General features: G+C 39.7%; 1 protein-coding gene across 2 annotated transcripts in view; it reads left to right on the top strand.

Annotated features, from left to right (window-relative positions):
• The first annotated feature begins 379 nt into the window (after window positions 1–379).
• TP53BP2 (tumor protein p53 binding protein 2) overlaps window positions 380–15,188 on the top strand; it is a 29,467-nt gene continuing 14,658 nt past the window's right edge. Inside the window, exons 1-9 of one of the 2 annotated variants that reach the window (XM_009894295.1) lie at window positions 392–527; window positions 5,434–5,547; window positions 6,878–6,880; window positions 7,335–7,414; window positions 8,387–8,488; window positions 11,259–11,433; window positions 12,864–13,045; window positions 13,434–13,598; window positions 14,014–14,251. In XM_009894295.1, the coding sequence (XP_009892597.1) occupies window positions 5,460–5,547; window positions 6,878–6,880; window positions 7,335–7,414; window positions 8,387–8,488; window positions 11,259–11,433; window positions 12,864–13,045; window positions 13,434–13,598; window positions 14,014–14,251 (1,033 nt within the window). In that variant the 5' untranslated portion in view covers window positions 392–527; window positions 5,434–5,459. Of the gene's footprint in view, window positions 528–5,433; window positions 5,548–6,877; window positions 6,881–7,334; window positions 7,415–8,386; window positions 8,489–11,258; window positions 11,434–12,863; window positions 13,046–13,433; window positions 13,599–14,013; window positions 14,252–15,188 lie in introns of both variants that reach the window. The other variant, XM_009894294.1, reaches the window with a different exon arrangement.

Here is a 15,188-nt window from a genome sequence, read left to right on the forward strand (position 1 = left end):
TAAAGAATATTTCTGAACTCCAGATGACTGTTCCTCCTGCTGCGTCAAATGGGTGCAGTGCATATGTATAGTAAGGTGGGAGGAGTTCTGACACATCACCTTAACACAGAAGGAAGGAGCAGTAGGTCCAGATTTGAAACCAAACAATCCTCCGGCAGTGTAATTTAATTGAGCAGAGAATTACTTCCGTATTGTCTCACTTGCTTGTACCTTGAAAAGAAATTCTGCTTTGTTTTGAAATTCTGTATGCGGAGTGCTTGATTACAAATGATACAATTGTGTTGAAAATAACGCATTTAATGAGAGGCTTGTGACTCTGATGTGCAGTCTGGCTTTGTGTTAGAAAGTAACCGTGTGCTGTTGCCTTTGTCTTTTCCAGATGTTTCTGACAGTGTACCTCAGTAACAATGAGCAGCACTTCACTGAGGTGCCAGTCACCCCCGAAACAACCTGCAGAGATGTGGTGGAGCTGTGCAAGGAGCCTGGTGAGAGTGAGTGCCACCTGGCTGAAGTGTGGTGTGGCTCAGGTAGGTTAGCCTTGCACTTCGTGCTTCCAAGAAGGTAGCATGCAGAGACCTGACAGATGGGGTCCTGTCCCAGAGGGTTTCTTCCTTAGTTATGTTAATCTCTTCATCACACCTGCTGTATGGTAATGCATCTACAGTACGGCTCACGCATGCAAAAATGAGTTAAAAGTGAAAGAAGGGGGACTCAAGTATGCAATGTTCTTGTGTGTATGCAGCCCTTCTCTGGCTCAAATGAGTCTCTGAAGGGTGTAGGGGAGTTGTCTCTTCCTTCTCCTCACAGTGGGATCCCAGTGGCCTGTGTGGGGTTTTTGAAGTACTAAGTATCAGTAGTTCTGTGATGCAGAGAGAATAATTTCTTCAACCCTAGAGCTGTTTTTGCTTGCAGTGGCAAAGGAAAACTTCCTTTTTCTGATGACACCTTCATTGTTCCCGATCATGTTAATCGAGTTTGTAAGGGAAGGAGTGTTACCAGAAGTAGTAGAAGTTACCTGATGTGAAGTGTTCTAAAGAAGGTGTGTGGTGGGTGAGAGGAAGGATGTAGAAACTACTTTAGACTGTCCCCTGTCCTTTTAAGCCTGTGGAGCCTGCAGAGTTTTATGTATGTGGTCGCTTGTGGCTTTTTTTTTTCCCCTTCTTCTGTGTTCTTGCTGATTTTTGTCTTGGAAGTTCCAGTCTCCCTAGCTTGCAGTGCTCCATTGGAACTGGAGAACATGTCAACAAACAAATCGAAAGCTAAAGTGTGGCTAACTTTTTGTGGCTTAAATGAGAAAGGACTCTTGACTATCTCCTGTCTCCATGGCACTAATCAGATACTGGTAGCTATCCAGCAGCGTGAACTAGATGAATCATGGACAGGATTTTAAGTCATGAAAAATTATGATATTTGACCCAACTTTTTTGAGACACTTCAACAAAATTATAAGAGTTAGATGATGAGGGCTTAATGTTCCTGTCACCCTCTGCTGTTGGTTCAGGCTCATACCTGTTCAAAGAAGTCTTTGGTGAGCTGGATTTTTGTTTAATAGTGTGAGATACCTGAGTTGTCTCTTGATTTTTACCCCTTTCTGACAGAGATGTAATGTTTCTGGTATTTCTGAGTCTAAAAAATGTGGCAGAATTTTATTTTCTTTTTCTCCCTAGAAAAGAAAGCATTTTTTCTATATAAATGACAGTAAAATAAAATCACCAATCCAGCATGGAAAGAGATCTTTTAGGAAGGTGTTTTTATTGTATATCTTTGTCCAGCTCTGTCTAAATCAACACAATACCGAAGTCTACTGTGAAAGACAAGTAAAATAAAAGTTTAGGCAAAACCACTGAATTTATAGTCAGCCTTAGCCCCACGCCCTGTTAAAGAGCACAGGTTGTGATGGTGAAGGACAGGGTTGTCCTGTCATTACCAAAGTTGGAGCCCTGCTAGAGTGGGCAGCTCTCCTCTCCTTGTGTTTCCTGAACCTGTGTTCTTGATTGGCTTTTGAGATGTTGGTGTAGAGCATGCTAGAAAGGGCAGCGAGATTGCCCTGAAACGGAGGGAGAGCACATACACCGAGAGGTGAGTGAAGTCTGCCAGTATTTGGTGTCCTAATGGTCTTGTTAAGCTGAAAAGTGAACTTCTGGGTGAGTGGGACCATATAATACATGGAAGTTTATTTGTAAAATCAAGTTGTCAGCCTTCCTGCTACTCAAGGAGATGTAAGAAAATAATCTGGATACAGAAATATAAAGTGAGGCAGAGAATTTTTTCTGAGAGTAGTCTTTGCAAAGACGTCATGAGATACCACGAGAACAGATATCTAAATGTTACTTGCACAACTGTTGTCATAAGACCAAAAAAAAGTGTCAAGGTTTTTACTATATAAGTGGATGATAATTGTTTTGGAAACCAAATTATTATTGTTCCCTTCACTTAATGTCATATTTACAATTATTTACTTCTATATCCAAACACTGGTGTGTGTGTATTAAACTGTATACAGTTTCAAATTGTACTTGGTCACAAAAAATGCAGTAGTCTCAAATCATGTAACATTAAAAACCTGAGTACTGGATGAACTATATGCATATTCTTTTGGATAAAATATATCCTTTCTTAAACATCTGTATAACATCCAGTAGCAACTGTTTGCAAGATATATTTTTTGGGAGAAGAGGTGGGAGAAAAATACTTTTAGCTTTTACCTAATCTCATTTTAGATGTCAGCAAAGTTCGCTATCTTGTTTTGCCAAGATATGCCACGACTTCTGCTTTGTTTGCATTTTATACTGAACAAATTAAACTTTATTTTAAAACAAACATGGTGTCCGGCAGCTAACCTTCTGGGGTAGAAACAAAAGATTTATGTTGGAAAATGAATTCTCAAACTTCAATTACTGAGATCCTTCTTAGATCGCTTGTCTCTCTCTTTCTGACGCTTGCTCAGGAATTTTAGCTTCTGTTGTCAGACCTTATTAAGTGTACTTTGAAAGATTGCTGCAAGTGCGCTTGAGGCATTCTCTCCCAGAAGGGGGCAAGTTTACTACTCTCCCTGTCCTCCCAGTTTTCCCTGAAACTTGAGTATCAGGGCAAACTGTCATGGTCTTCCTATTATTGCCGGCATTCTGTTTGGCGACTGCCTTGGCCACTGTGGAAAGAAGTCAAAAGGTGTGTGCATGTGTAAACATGTTGGGGTTTTTTTTTGCTTATGAGACAGATAAGGGGAAAAAAAAAAGTCTGACTGTTTGTCCTTTCTCCTTGAGCTTTCCAAATGTAGTTTTGTTTGGTATTTGAAAATCTCTTTGACCTTCCTTTGAAGTCACTGGGTGATATTGACAGATTCCTTGTGTAAAGGGCATTTCTCTTGATTACAGAGTTTCAGTTGAAGTATTGCCGAGCTGCTAGAAATCTGTCTCATAAGCCTGCTGTATATTCTTTAAGATGGAAATCTGACAGCAGTACTGTTGGTTTTTTGTTTTTGCCTTTTTTTTCCTGGATTAAGGTTTAGCAGATGAAGAGCTTTTTTAGCTGTCTAGACAAGTAACCGCCAAGAGACTGCTTTTTCTGTAACAGTGACCTACTTGCTTATTCTGTAAAGCTAATCTCTTTTGACAGTGACTCCAGAAATTTTCCTTCCTAGATTGCTTGAGCACAGCTGCAGCATTTTCATTTAAAGAAACACTTTTATGTTGAAAAGAGCTTTTCACATGCTGAAAACATGTTAGTAGCTCCTCTTTTTATGAAACTGAAAACCTTTATACTTAACACCAACTATTTTTTCCCCTGAAATGATTATTTCATATTAAGATAGTGACTTTGAAAGACTCCATTGAATATGAATGAACTACTCTCTGATTTCTTTCTTTTTTCTTTTGTTTTTTTTTCTTTTGTTTTTTTCTTTCTCTTTTTTCTCCCCTTGCTTAAATAATGAAAGAAAACATCCAACAAAAGCAATGTCAGGAAAAATGAAACTGGTGCGAAAGTGGTGGTATTTAATTTCAGTCTTTGTCTGCTTGTCTTATTTCTCAGGCCAGGAACAATATCTTCTGTTTGTCTGCACCCAACGCAAGTGGATCCAACCTGATCATGAGTCTCAGATGTTGTCATAAGATACTATGACAGTATCCAGACTATGTATAGTTGACTGCTATGATATATTGACCACATAGTTGCCATCACTTTTAAAATAGGTGTAAAAATGTGTGGTAAAATGTCTAGAATAACACAAGAAATTGCTTTTATGTAGAGATGAGAGGCCAATAAGTACTTCTGATTATATCCTGTCTGTGAATGCCCAGCTATGAAGTGTGTAAATTTTCGAAGAACAGTAATACAGAAAGGGAGGAGTACTGGTAAAAGAAGGCAGTTAGATGTAGACTCCCACTGGATTTTTGTAATATCAAAAGGCAAGGAGTAGGGTTTAAAAATTAGAGATGTGACTGAATCCCAAACTTGGGAACAAGAGCAGGAAAGGAAATTCAGTGGAACTTGTGCATGTAACATTTAAAGAGACTTCATCTTTGCTGTCTGAAAGAAAATGGCAAGTTCTTCTTGGAGTCACTTTTCACTGTCTGATCTTTTTTCCTTTGAGCCACGAATCCAAAGTAGTTCAGCTTTTCCAGGCTTATCAGAAGTGGGGCTTTCAAAACGCATGTAATCTGATCTTCGTGAAATTTGCTGTCCAAGAGGATGAGCCAGATCTATGGCTGACAGGAGCTATAGGAGAACACTTGAAGTGACAGGAGCTGCGATGGCTTGCTGAGGATCAGGCCTCTTGGGTACTGCCTGGGAGCCTCTTCAGTGTACTGAGAGCTTCTGCCTGAGCTTGAATGCAGGGGCTGCAATCCAGCATTTGATCGCAATCCTTAGGAAGCGTTCAGTGAAGAATTCCTCTTCTCTGAGAGTTTATCCTCTCATCTTGATTCTCATTGGAATAGGAAGTAAATGAGTCTCTGGAGGAATCGGGGCAGAGGAGCCCTTAAGGAGGGGGTGGGAATGACTGAGAAGTAACTTTGAGGTACTGCAGAACTGGAGCAAAAGGTATGCCAGCACATTTTCTGCGGTGGTGAGTGGGTAAGGTGATTTGCAAATATAAATCTTAAGGCACGAGAGCCAAAAGCTCTAAATTGCCTGTTTGCTTCCCCTTAGGCTGCGACAGTGCCTCAGCTTCTGCCTTCGGGGGTGGACTTATAAAGGGCTGTATCTGCTTTTCAGAGGTGTTGGTTTAATTTCAGAAGTAAGGAGTGGTACAGTGCTTTCCTAAGGGAAAGGTAGAAATGCCTTGCGTGAGGGCAAGGGTTAGATGCACACACTGCACCTGAGTAATAATAGGTGTTCAAGTGAAAGATGGTGGACTGATATCTTTTGTTTTGGTTTGATATGTGCACAAGCTATATAGGGATGTAATAGTCAACTGGATTTTTACCTTTTCAGAACGTCCCATAGCCGATAATGAACGGATGCTGGATATTTTGCAGCGCTTTGGGATGCAGAGAAGTGAGGTTCGTTTCTTTCTTCGGCATGAACGCTCTCCCTGCCGGGAAGCAGGTAGGTGTTGGTCTCAGATGGTTAATTTGTCTAAGTTTCATTTCATTCCTCAGGGTTAAGGAAACAGCTTGCGTATGTTACCTATTAATGTTGGTAGTCAGTATGGTGTTGCAACCCTTTTTGGTCTGACCATTTTCTTATGAGTAGAGAATGCTAGTAACAGAAAAGTTTGTTTTAGTAAATACTTCATCCTCCCTTGCCAGATCTGGGGATGTTAAATCCAGATTGAAACTTTTGCAGGTTTTTTTAGAGCTGGTCATCACTGAAGCATCCAAGCACATCCTGTGTTAAATAATTAGCCACAGCTAAATATCTAGAGGTCTACAATAGTCTCTTCTTTTAAATCTAGTAACCAAACTGTTGCCCAGTAACATAATGTATTATTTGGGCTTAGGATATTTCACCTAGATAATACTTTACCAGAGTGATAAACTTAGCATAGTTGGCAAAAGATAGAGTTCTTTGATGTTTCTCCCACAATCTTCACAATCGTGTTAGTTTCAGGAATAGCATTAAATGAATAGCCTAGTCCATTTCTCTGAGAATGTAATATCTGTGTAGCAAATCTAAATGTGAAACTTATAAAGAAATGACTTTTTGCTTTTCAAGGTTTTTCTGTGCATCTCATATTAATTTCTTCAGTAGAATCCGTAAGGCTTTTACCTTTAAATCAGTCTTCTCCCTCCCTTTTTTCTCTTTTCATCCTTGGTAATCTTCCTCAGTATTGGATATACTGCATTTGGGTTGTCACATTGTACCCCACATATTTTAAAATGGCTAAATGCATCTTGATGTTTGAAGTGTGTAATGATGATAGAATGAGTACATGAAAAATTAAAGCTATGCCATCTCTACCTACTAAGGATCTTACAGTGCAGTTTAGTTGTCAGGATGTAATTTTTCAAGGCCAGGGTGCTCATAGTATAAGTATTATTTGCTACAGCATTGCTAAGCAGTATGTCTGAGGAAGAGCAAATGAATAGATAGGAGCTGTGCAGTTAGTCTTGAAGGAATATGTTCTTGAAGTGTAGGTATCAAGTGGGCAAGAAGCTAACAGAGCTAACTTCATCCTGTAGTACACGTATGACCTACAGGGAAATGAGTGAGCTTGGTATTTGGCTTTTGAACACCATTTGTACTTAATTTGATGGAAACATTAAAGTAGGTTTCTAGTTATGTAGCATCTTTACTGTCACAATGACTGCAAGGAAGAAGAAACTTTGTGCTTTTAAAGTTTGTTGTGTGCAAATAATCAGCTGTAGATTAAATGGTGCATCTTTCATGACAGGTGACTAACCTTTAACTATTTTTTATTCATATTCTCTCTGAGAGAGTTGACAAAGGCACATCAGAAGATCTAGATGCTGGTTTTAAGACGTTGTGGTCCAAATGCCTCTCTGTGAATTAACCAGATATTTTTGTGTCATTCACAGAGCGGAACAGGTTTTTGTGACTCTTCATCCGTAAGGCAGACTTAATAAGGGCCTGTTCACCACAGGAGAAATATTGAAATAGCATACTGTTGGTTAAGCTTTTTTGTTTGTCTGTTTTTAAACAGTCTTATATTTTAAAATAAATGTTGATGTTGAACAGCAGCCTCTTCATGAAATATCTTGTGTCACCCGTTAAGTTTGTCTTCGTGGTAACAGCATGGGAAGAATAGTTGTTCAGATTCTGAGCCAAAATGATTGTACCATTTCTCCTTTTGTACTGCATGCTATGTCTAAAGGGATAAGAAAAATCCCAAAATACCTTACCATCTTTGACTATCCTGTATTTCTATCTAGGGACTGGACAAAGGTGTCAAGATCCAGCCTTAAAAAGAAATGGTGTGAAAGTGCCTGGTGATCGAAGAATAGAGAATGGAGTAAGTGTTTGATGCAATGGCCAGTCTAGTGAAAATGGAGGCTTCCCTTCTCTTGAGATACTGGTGCAAATCCTACTTTGGAAACTAAGAGTCTATTTTGGAGAGATTGCTAAATGACTGCTCTAAAGTAGACACAAAGCCTCTAGCAATTACCATCCTTGCTTTCAGTTTTTAAGATGTTTCTGAGATCTGTTTGCTGCCATATCTGTGTTTGTGCAGGTGATCTCAGAGCAGCAAATTCAGCATACTTTCCCTCTCTACTCCCATCAAAAAATTTCTCTCGTTTTGCTTCGGTTCATTGATTATCTTCACGTTCAGTTTTGTCAGAAATCCCTTAGTTCCAGATTTCAAGTTGAGAACAGTTAGCGTTTCAGCATTGAATCCATTTTCTGTCATTTATTCTTGCTCCAGAAGTTATAATTATGGATATAAGATTGACTCTAGATTCAGGAAACATGTGAACAGATAACTAATGTAATAATTGTGCTATCTTTGAGGGTAGTGAGGTTGTGTCATGTCCACCCTCACCCCCCCCCTTTAAACTTTCAGTTTTCTTCAACTTATGTTGAAGTGCTTTGAATTGCAACGATACACCTACGACCACAGATCCATTCTGCCATGAGCTGAGCATTCTGGGCTCAGTCAGTCAAAGCTGATTCATGCTGGGCTTAATTGTAAAGGGCTCCAAAACGCCTCTTTAAAATGCTGCTAGGATTTTGCTAGATATATTAATGTTTCAAGAGATGTCAGCTTATGTGTGTTGCTGGATTGGGCTATGCATGTGTATGAGCTTATAACTATTTATTCTTTTACCATGGAAATACACCATTTCTTTCTAATTATTTTATTGGATACTCAGTTGTTGTTATTTTTAAAGACCTTTATCATACTTCTCTGCAATATCTCTATTGAGTTATATGTTAGCCAAATTAAAAATTCTAGGTTTAGCATGCTTTGGGTTTCCTTTGACAGGTCAGTGCTCCAAGGATGGATATGACACTGGCTGAACTTCAGGAAATGGCATCACGCCAGCAGCAACAAATTGAGGCTCAACAGCAAATGCTGGCTAACAAGGTGAGTTTGGAATGAGATTGTTTATAACCAGGAAGAAAGGTATTAAGAGTCACATGAGGTGGAGGGAGGGTTGGGGATTTGTTGTGGGTGGGTTTTTTTTTTTCCCCACCTCTTATAAACAGAGGGACCCCTTTCTTTGGCTCGTTCTTTTTAAATTTTAAAGTCAACCTATGCAAATATCCAGTAGTAAAACATTTAAATAATGCCAGTGATAGAAGTGACCATATAGCTTACTAAAAGGATAGAACCTATAATGCTAATATATTGTCATTCATCCTTGTAGCTCTGCCACCCTATTTGTGTTCCATGTGGTGACCAGCCATTCACTGGTTTGATCACTGAACAATGCTTTTGTCTCTGGATATAAAGCTGTCCTGTAACAATATCTTGCTTTCCCCTGATAGGGCTCAATGTGTGCCTGGTTTCCTGGGGCAGCTGTCTAGAAAAGATGGCATGTATGTGATAACAGTAACTAGGAGAGTGATTTATAAAATGCTTGCTGAACAATAACAGAAAAGCTAATGAAAGCACACAGGGTGCTCCTGAATTGTTAGGGGAAAAATACTCTGAATGCATCTGTAGAATGGTGGCATGGATTTCGTATTTGACTAAAGTGTTGTTGGTACACACTACTCTCGAAATCACCATGGAAAATGCTGCTTTTGGCAGAGAATCATTAAATGTGAGCCCATCCTGAAGAGCGCTTGGCTGTCTGGGTGGATGACTTCCCATGCATTTCAGAATGTGCTCTACTGGGGAAGAGGGCTCCTCTGGGATTCTTGTCTCGCTGCTCTTCCTCTGTCAGAAGTCCTGTCTCCCTCACCTTTTGAGACCAGCTGGGTTTTTCTCCCCCTATATGTTTAGCATCTTGTTTAGTTCCCTTGGCTTTCAATAACTGTATCTCGGGGAAGTGCTTAAAACCATGGCTTTCTAATGGTCTGCAGCATCTTCAAAGTGATACTGTGGTCCATCAAAATAACCAATATAACTATTTCAATTTTATGGTGGGAACTAATATGAAGAAGGTGTAACTGTAAGTGTAAGAAATCAGTTAATCAACCAAGTGATTAGAGTTTTCACTTCAAGTTTAGCAGCACAGTTAGTATCTATTCTGCCCTGCTTAATTTGCCAAGGCAGAATGTTGCCTTCTTCTCAGTTACAGCTGAGATGTGTTAAATATAAGAGAAGCCTAAACTTTCATAACTTCTGTCTGTTTCACTCACAGGTGATGGTAATAGACCATGGTCTTATAAATAACGCTGTCCTCACTATATATATATGTATGAAACCAGAAATAGGAACATTATATATATTTACTTAAAGGGAGTCATAAAAGATTAAAAAAAAAATAATTATGAGTTTGAGTCTGGATAGCTACCCATCAGGTAGGTGTCTGCTGCCTGTGGTTTGGAGAAGAGTAGCCTTATGGGTGTCCCACTGGAGAATTCTTCATTTAACATGCCTGTGGAATAAACCTGCTTTCCTAGACGCCCTTTCAAAGAGAGGCTTTCCATTGCCTCTTTCCTGCCTTCTGAAATCAGATGCAATACTAAAAATAGATTCTGAGGGGGAAAAATACACTTTCTTTTTAGACACGAGCTGTAATATCTATTTTTTGACATTTTCCTGCGTGGGATTGACTAAACTAGTGCATACACTGCAGGTGCTGCCTGGTTTTCTTTGGGAGGCAAGCTCACTTTTTGCTTTTCCTTTTTTATTCAAAGTGAGCAAGAGTCCCTCTTTCTAAATATGACTGGTGACTTTTTTTTTTTTTTTTTTGGAGGAAGCGTTGAGTTCTAATGTTAGTAAGCAGTGGTAGACTTGGCTGTTATTGGGTGCTTGGGAAAGTCTTAGTAGTTCTCCTGCCTCTGGAACAACCTATCATCTCCAGAACTGGAAGCCGTGTATAATGGCCAGTGACTTAAAGGAAGTCTCTGTAGGTGATCTGGTGGTTTCTTTTAGCTCTGAACTACAGACATCTGTACACAGAAACTGATAGCAAATCATCCTACTCTTGTGCTCTTGGAGAGGCAAAAGGATCTTCTCTGCTGAGGTGATGTCTGTCGTATAAATGGGCGCCGGGTCAAGGAGGTTTTCCCGTGTCTTGAATTCTCCTGTCTTGTGGCAGTGGTTATTGCTACCAGGATATGGTAAATCTACAGAGCTTCGGTGTGCAGTGATCCTCCATCTGAAGGAGGTTCTAGCAGAACTAGAAAAAGTCCAGAGTGATGAAAATGATCAATAATTTATGGAATATCTTCTGTATAATGAATGTCTAATATTTTCCAGCGTGACTTATAGTTGTTTGAAATGTGATGTATGATAGAGATCTATAAAGTACAATCAGCATGGAGACAAGGTAGAGAGGAAATAATCATTACCTCTTACATCTCAAGAGCCAAGTAGTGATTAAATGAAATTGGCAAGTGTCATGGAACATGAATGCTAAAATTTTTTCTTAGGCTTCAAAGGATTTTGAGCAATTTCATGGAAGAAAAATTTACCAAGGGTGATTAGACATGGATACCACCTCTGTTTCTGTAGGTTCTTGTACTACAGAATGGTGGTACCTGGAGGATTGTATTGGGACAGTATTTGTATATGTTTGCTCTGCTCTCTTCCCTTCACACTCTGGGAAGTCAGGATATGGGGTTAAAGCTGATCTAAGCTGCTGTGGCAATTTGTTTTTAAGTTTTGAGACTGTTTCTGTCAGTACCTTACCATAAGTACATTTAAACAAAAAATAATAAATCCTTTCTCTTGACTGCAGGAACAGCGTCTGAAATTCCTGAAACAGCAAGATCAGCGACAGCAACAGCAAGCTGCTGAACAGGAAAAACTGAAGCGATTAAAGGAAATTGCTGAGAATCAGGAAGCCAAACTTAAGAAAGTGAGAGCACTGAAAGGCCATGTGGAGCAAAAAAGACTCAGCAATGGGAAATTAGGTGAGTTGCTGCTTGGGGAAAGTAGCTTGTGATTTTTTTCATGAAGGGTCCTTCTTGGAACTCTAACATTTATGGTGATTTCAGTGATTCAGAGGAGGTATTTACAGCGTTCCAGGAAATGTTAATCTTAACGATTTCACACCTTATATTTACCAGGAAAATTCCCGAATGACCTAGAACAAAATATATTTTCTTACTTTATTTTAAAATATCCCACTGGGGCATTTCCACTCTGTGTTTTGAGCCTGGTATATCTGTTCTTTAATTACAGTGTAGGTTGTTTCCTTACTCAAATACCTTTGCGTACTGCAGTAACTTTTTCCATCCTTGATGTTAATACCCCACATATTTAGAGTCTTATTTTCTTCTTGGCCTATAACAAAGCTTGGCATGATACCCGAATTGCCTGTTATGCAAGAGGTAACTTAACGGCCAAAGTGGCTGAGTATTTTCTTTTTAATTATGGAAATCAGCCTAGCGTCTGGCTTGCTGCAGTACTAGTTGGGTGCTTGCAGTTCAGCATGTTGATGCAACATTAAATATTTATTTCAGTCTTCACATCAGCACTCATTCTTCTGCCTACCTTTTCATCCTCCCTGTCCTACATATTGTACAGAACTTGTCATTTCCAGCTGGACTCAAAGGAAAATATATTGGTTTATTAAGGTAAAATATAAATATATTGGTTTATTAAGATGCATGGTGCTTTACAGATAAAGCAAAAGTGTTTTTCTATGGGGAGAATGCGTTTTCTGTTTGGGTTCTGTTGCATAAAATAAATGTCAGTTTAAAGGAATGGAAGGATGGTAGAATAATAGAAGATCTCAGAGCATGTGTATGTGTTTCAGTGCACCCTCCTCAGCAGGTCTGGTCTTGGTACTTGCTTGAACTCATACTGATTCCTTAAACTTTATTCTATAATGCAACAATTTCGGCAGTGGGAACAGCTGATGACAACCATTTGTAATAGACCCTAAAAGCCCTCTGAGTCTTTGTATGATATAACAGCTCGAGAGTTTTGTCATTGAGTTCTTGTGACCTAAATTCAGAATTTTAAATATTATAAATATGCCTTGTGGTTGAGTGAGTGTCTTCCTGCAGAATTTGGCATGGAGTGAATTTAGGCTTTTACAGGTGAAATTCAGTCTGATAATGTGTTTTTATTTGTTTCCATACTTCAGAAAGTAATAAAAAATGTGCTCCAAGTAGACAGAATTTACATAATCTTGCTAGTGTGTTTGCTTTTACAAATACTTGGAGGAAGAGCTGGTTTGACAGGGAGGGTGAGTTTGGGGCAGCCGGCTGCAGCCTGTGTGCAGCACTGCTCCGGAGGCCGGCAGGGCGCTCTCTGTCCCCTTAACCGCCGCTGGGAAGCAGCCCACGCTCGGCTGTTTCTCAGGGCAGCTATTGTGCTCTCTCGTCCTCTCCAGTGGAGGAGATTGAACAGATGAACAGCCTGTTCCAGCAAAAGCAGCGCGAGCTGGTGCTGGCGGTGTCAAAGGTAGAGGAACTCACCAGGCAACTGGAGATGCTGAAGAACGGCCGAATTGATGGTTACCACGACAACCAGTCAGCTGTAGCTGAGCTCGACCGCCTGTACAAGGAGCTGCAGGTAAGGCAAAGCTGGCTCGTGAACCGCAACTCTAAGGGCCAAAAGTTGGTTGGGTCGTTTCTTGCCTCGCCAGAAAGAAATGCCATTGCTCCTGTCCCTGGCAGAGCTGCGTGGTTGCCTGCACGCTGAGGATGGGGGTTAGTTGTACTGGGTTCGAGGTAAACAGGGGAAGGAGCAGGCGGTGTATATACCTTTCCTTTCTGCAAAATTTGGAGACTAACCGACATTTTTTCCGGAGAAAATAATCTGAGTTTACCAGCGTGACTTGACTTTTTAGAAGGCTTTTCTCTTTGTAACTGTTTCCTGTCCCCAGTCCTGGAAGTTAATTTGTTTTGATTTTTGTTGTTTTCCCCTCCTCCCCCCACCCCGGCTTTGTGAATTTATTCAGTTGAGGAACAAACTGAACCAGGAGCAGAATGCCAAGCTGCAGCAACAGAGGGAGTGTTTGAACAAGCGCAACTCGGAGGTGGCAGTCATGGATAAGCGTGTTAATGAGCTGCGAGAGCGCCTGTGGAAGAAAAAGGCAGCTCTGCAACAGAAAGAGAATGTACCAGTAAGTATGGGATATTTAATAACAAAAAAAAAAAAAAAAAAGAATTTCATTTGTGGCCCATAAAGTCTTAAGGAAAAACTTGCTTGTAGGGAAGGCTGTTCAGATGCCAGGCTTGTTTTTATCCATATGTGATGGAAGTCTTGTATTATTAAAGTACTTTTCATGGTACATTGGTGTTAACCTACTTACTCTATGGACAAGAACTCTTATGCTGTCATGGATATTTTTTTTTTTTTTACATAACTCTTTTTTTGCTATTACTATCTCATGTTTATATCTCTTGTAGTTTTTTTAAAAAACATTCTTAATATTGGAGTATCATTTTCTACTTGTTTTATCCCTTTTGACTTCTATTTCAAACTCTGATGGGTGGATACTGCAAGATACCTTTTTTTTTTTTTTTTTTTTTGCAAAGGTTTCTTCAGATGGGAATGTACCCCAGCCAGTGGCTTCTGCACCAAGTCGAGTGGCAGCAGTAGGTCCTTATATCCAGTCCTCTACTATGCCACGTATTGCTTCCAGACCTGAACTTTTGGTGAAACCAGCATTTTCAGATGCGACACAAGCTTTGCAGGTACCTGATGGTCCACTAAAAACACAGACTCTGCCTAACATGAGAGCTGGAAGCAGTTCACAAGCTAAAGCTCCTGCAGGTAATAGCTTATGATTAATATTTCTTCTTAAAAAATGTTTTGTTTTCGTATGTACCAACTCTGTCTTTTTTTTTTTTAAAGCAAAGTATTATCTGAGATGTCATTCTTGCTACTTTCAGTTTTCCTGCCCCAGTGAATATACCTTATAAACACTGAGGTTATACTAGTCAATGTGTTATAAATTAAGTAATTCTCTTAGTGAGCAGTCTGAGTTGTTATATGTAGGAGGATCTTTCTGCAGACTGGTGATTTATTTATTTCAAAATACTAAAAACTATACAACAGTGTTTGTTTGAGTTTCTACAGGTAGTTTTAGGACATACATGGTAACAATGTGGTGCCTGGACTTAAATCTAGCAAAGCCAAGTTTTCTGATCATGTATTTTGGAAATGACACATGTAAAGGATTAATCAAAATTACAGGAAATATTATAAAGGAGGCAGTTGATTGTAGCATAGAAATAGCAATAAACTTGCTGACATGTTGATGACGTAGGAATATAGAGAGACATAAACCCAACCCCGACACAAGGCTTGGCCTCTCCTGCTAGGAGTGTTAATGGAGATTTGCTGGGCTTTGCTCTCTCTGTGGCTTTCTCCTACAAGATACAGTTCAGCTCTGGGAGTAGAAGTCTGGAGAAACTCGATAGTTGCAAATCTCTTCCGTGCTATCTTGGGAGCAGAAGATTTGCTTTTCAGCTGGGAAATAAGAGAAACTCTGATCTTCCCAAAAGGAAAAAATGGAAGCAGAGCTTGTAGAATAGTTCTGTTTACTTTTTTTTTAATCTCTGTCCCTCCATCTCCAGTTCTGGCAGATAGTATTAAAGTAGCCATCACAGAAAAGCAGCCCAAGTGTCTCTTGCTGTATTAGAGAATGGAGAACTGTTACACTTTATCTGGTTTGCAGATGCTAAAACTGCTGGAATTCTTGCTCCAG

The sequence above is a fragment of the Charadrius vociferus genome, unplaced genomic scaffold (genome assembly GCF_000708025.1).
Source record: "Charadrius vociferus isolate BGI_N301 unplaced genomic scaffold, ASM70802v2 scaffold261, whole genome shotgun sequence".
Lineage (NCBI taxonomy): Eukaryota > Metazoa > Chordata > Aves > Charadriiformes > Charadriidae > Charadrius > Charadrius vociferus.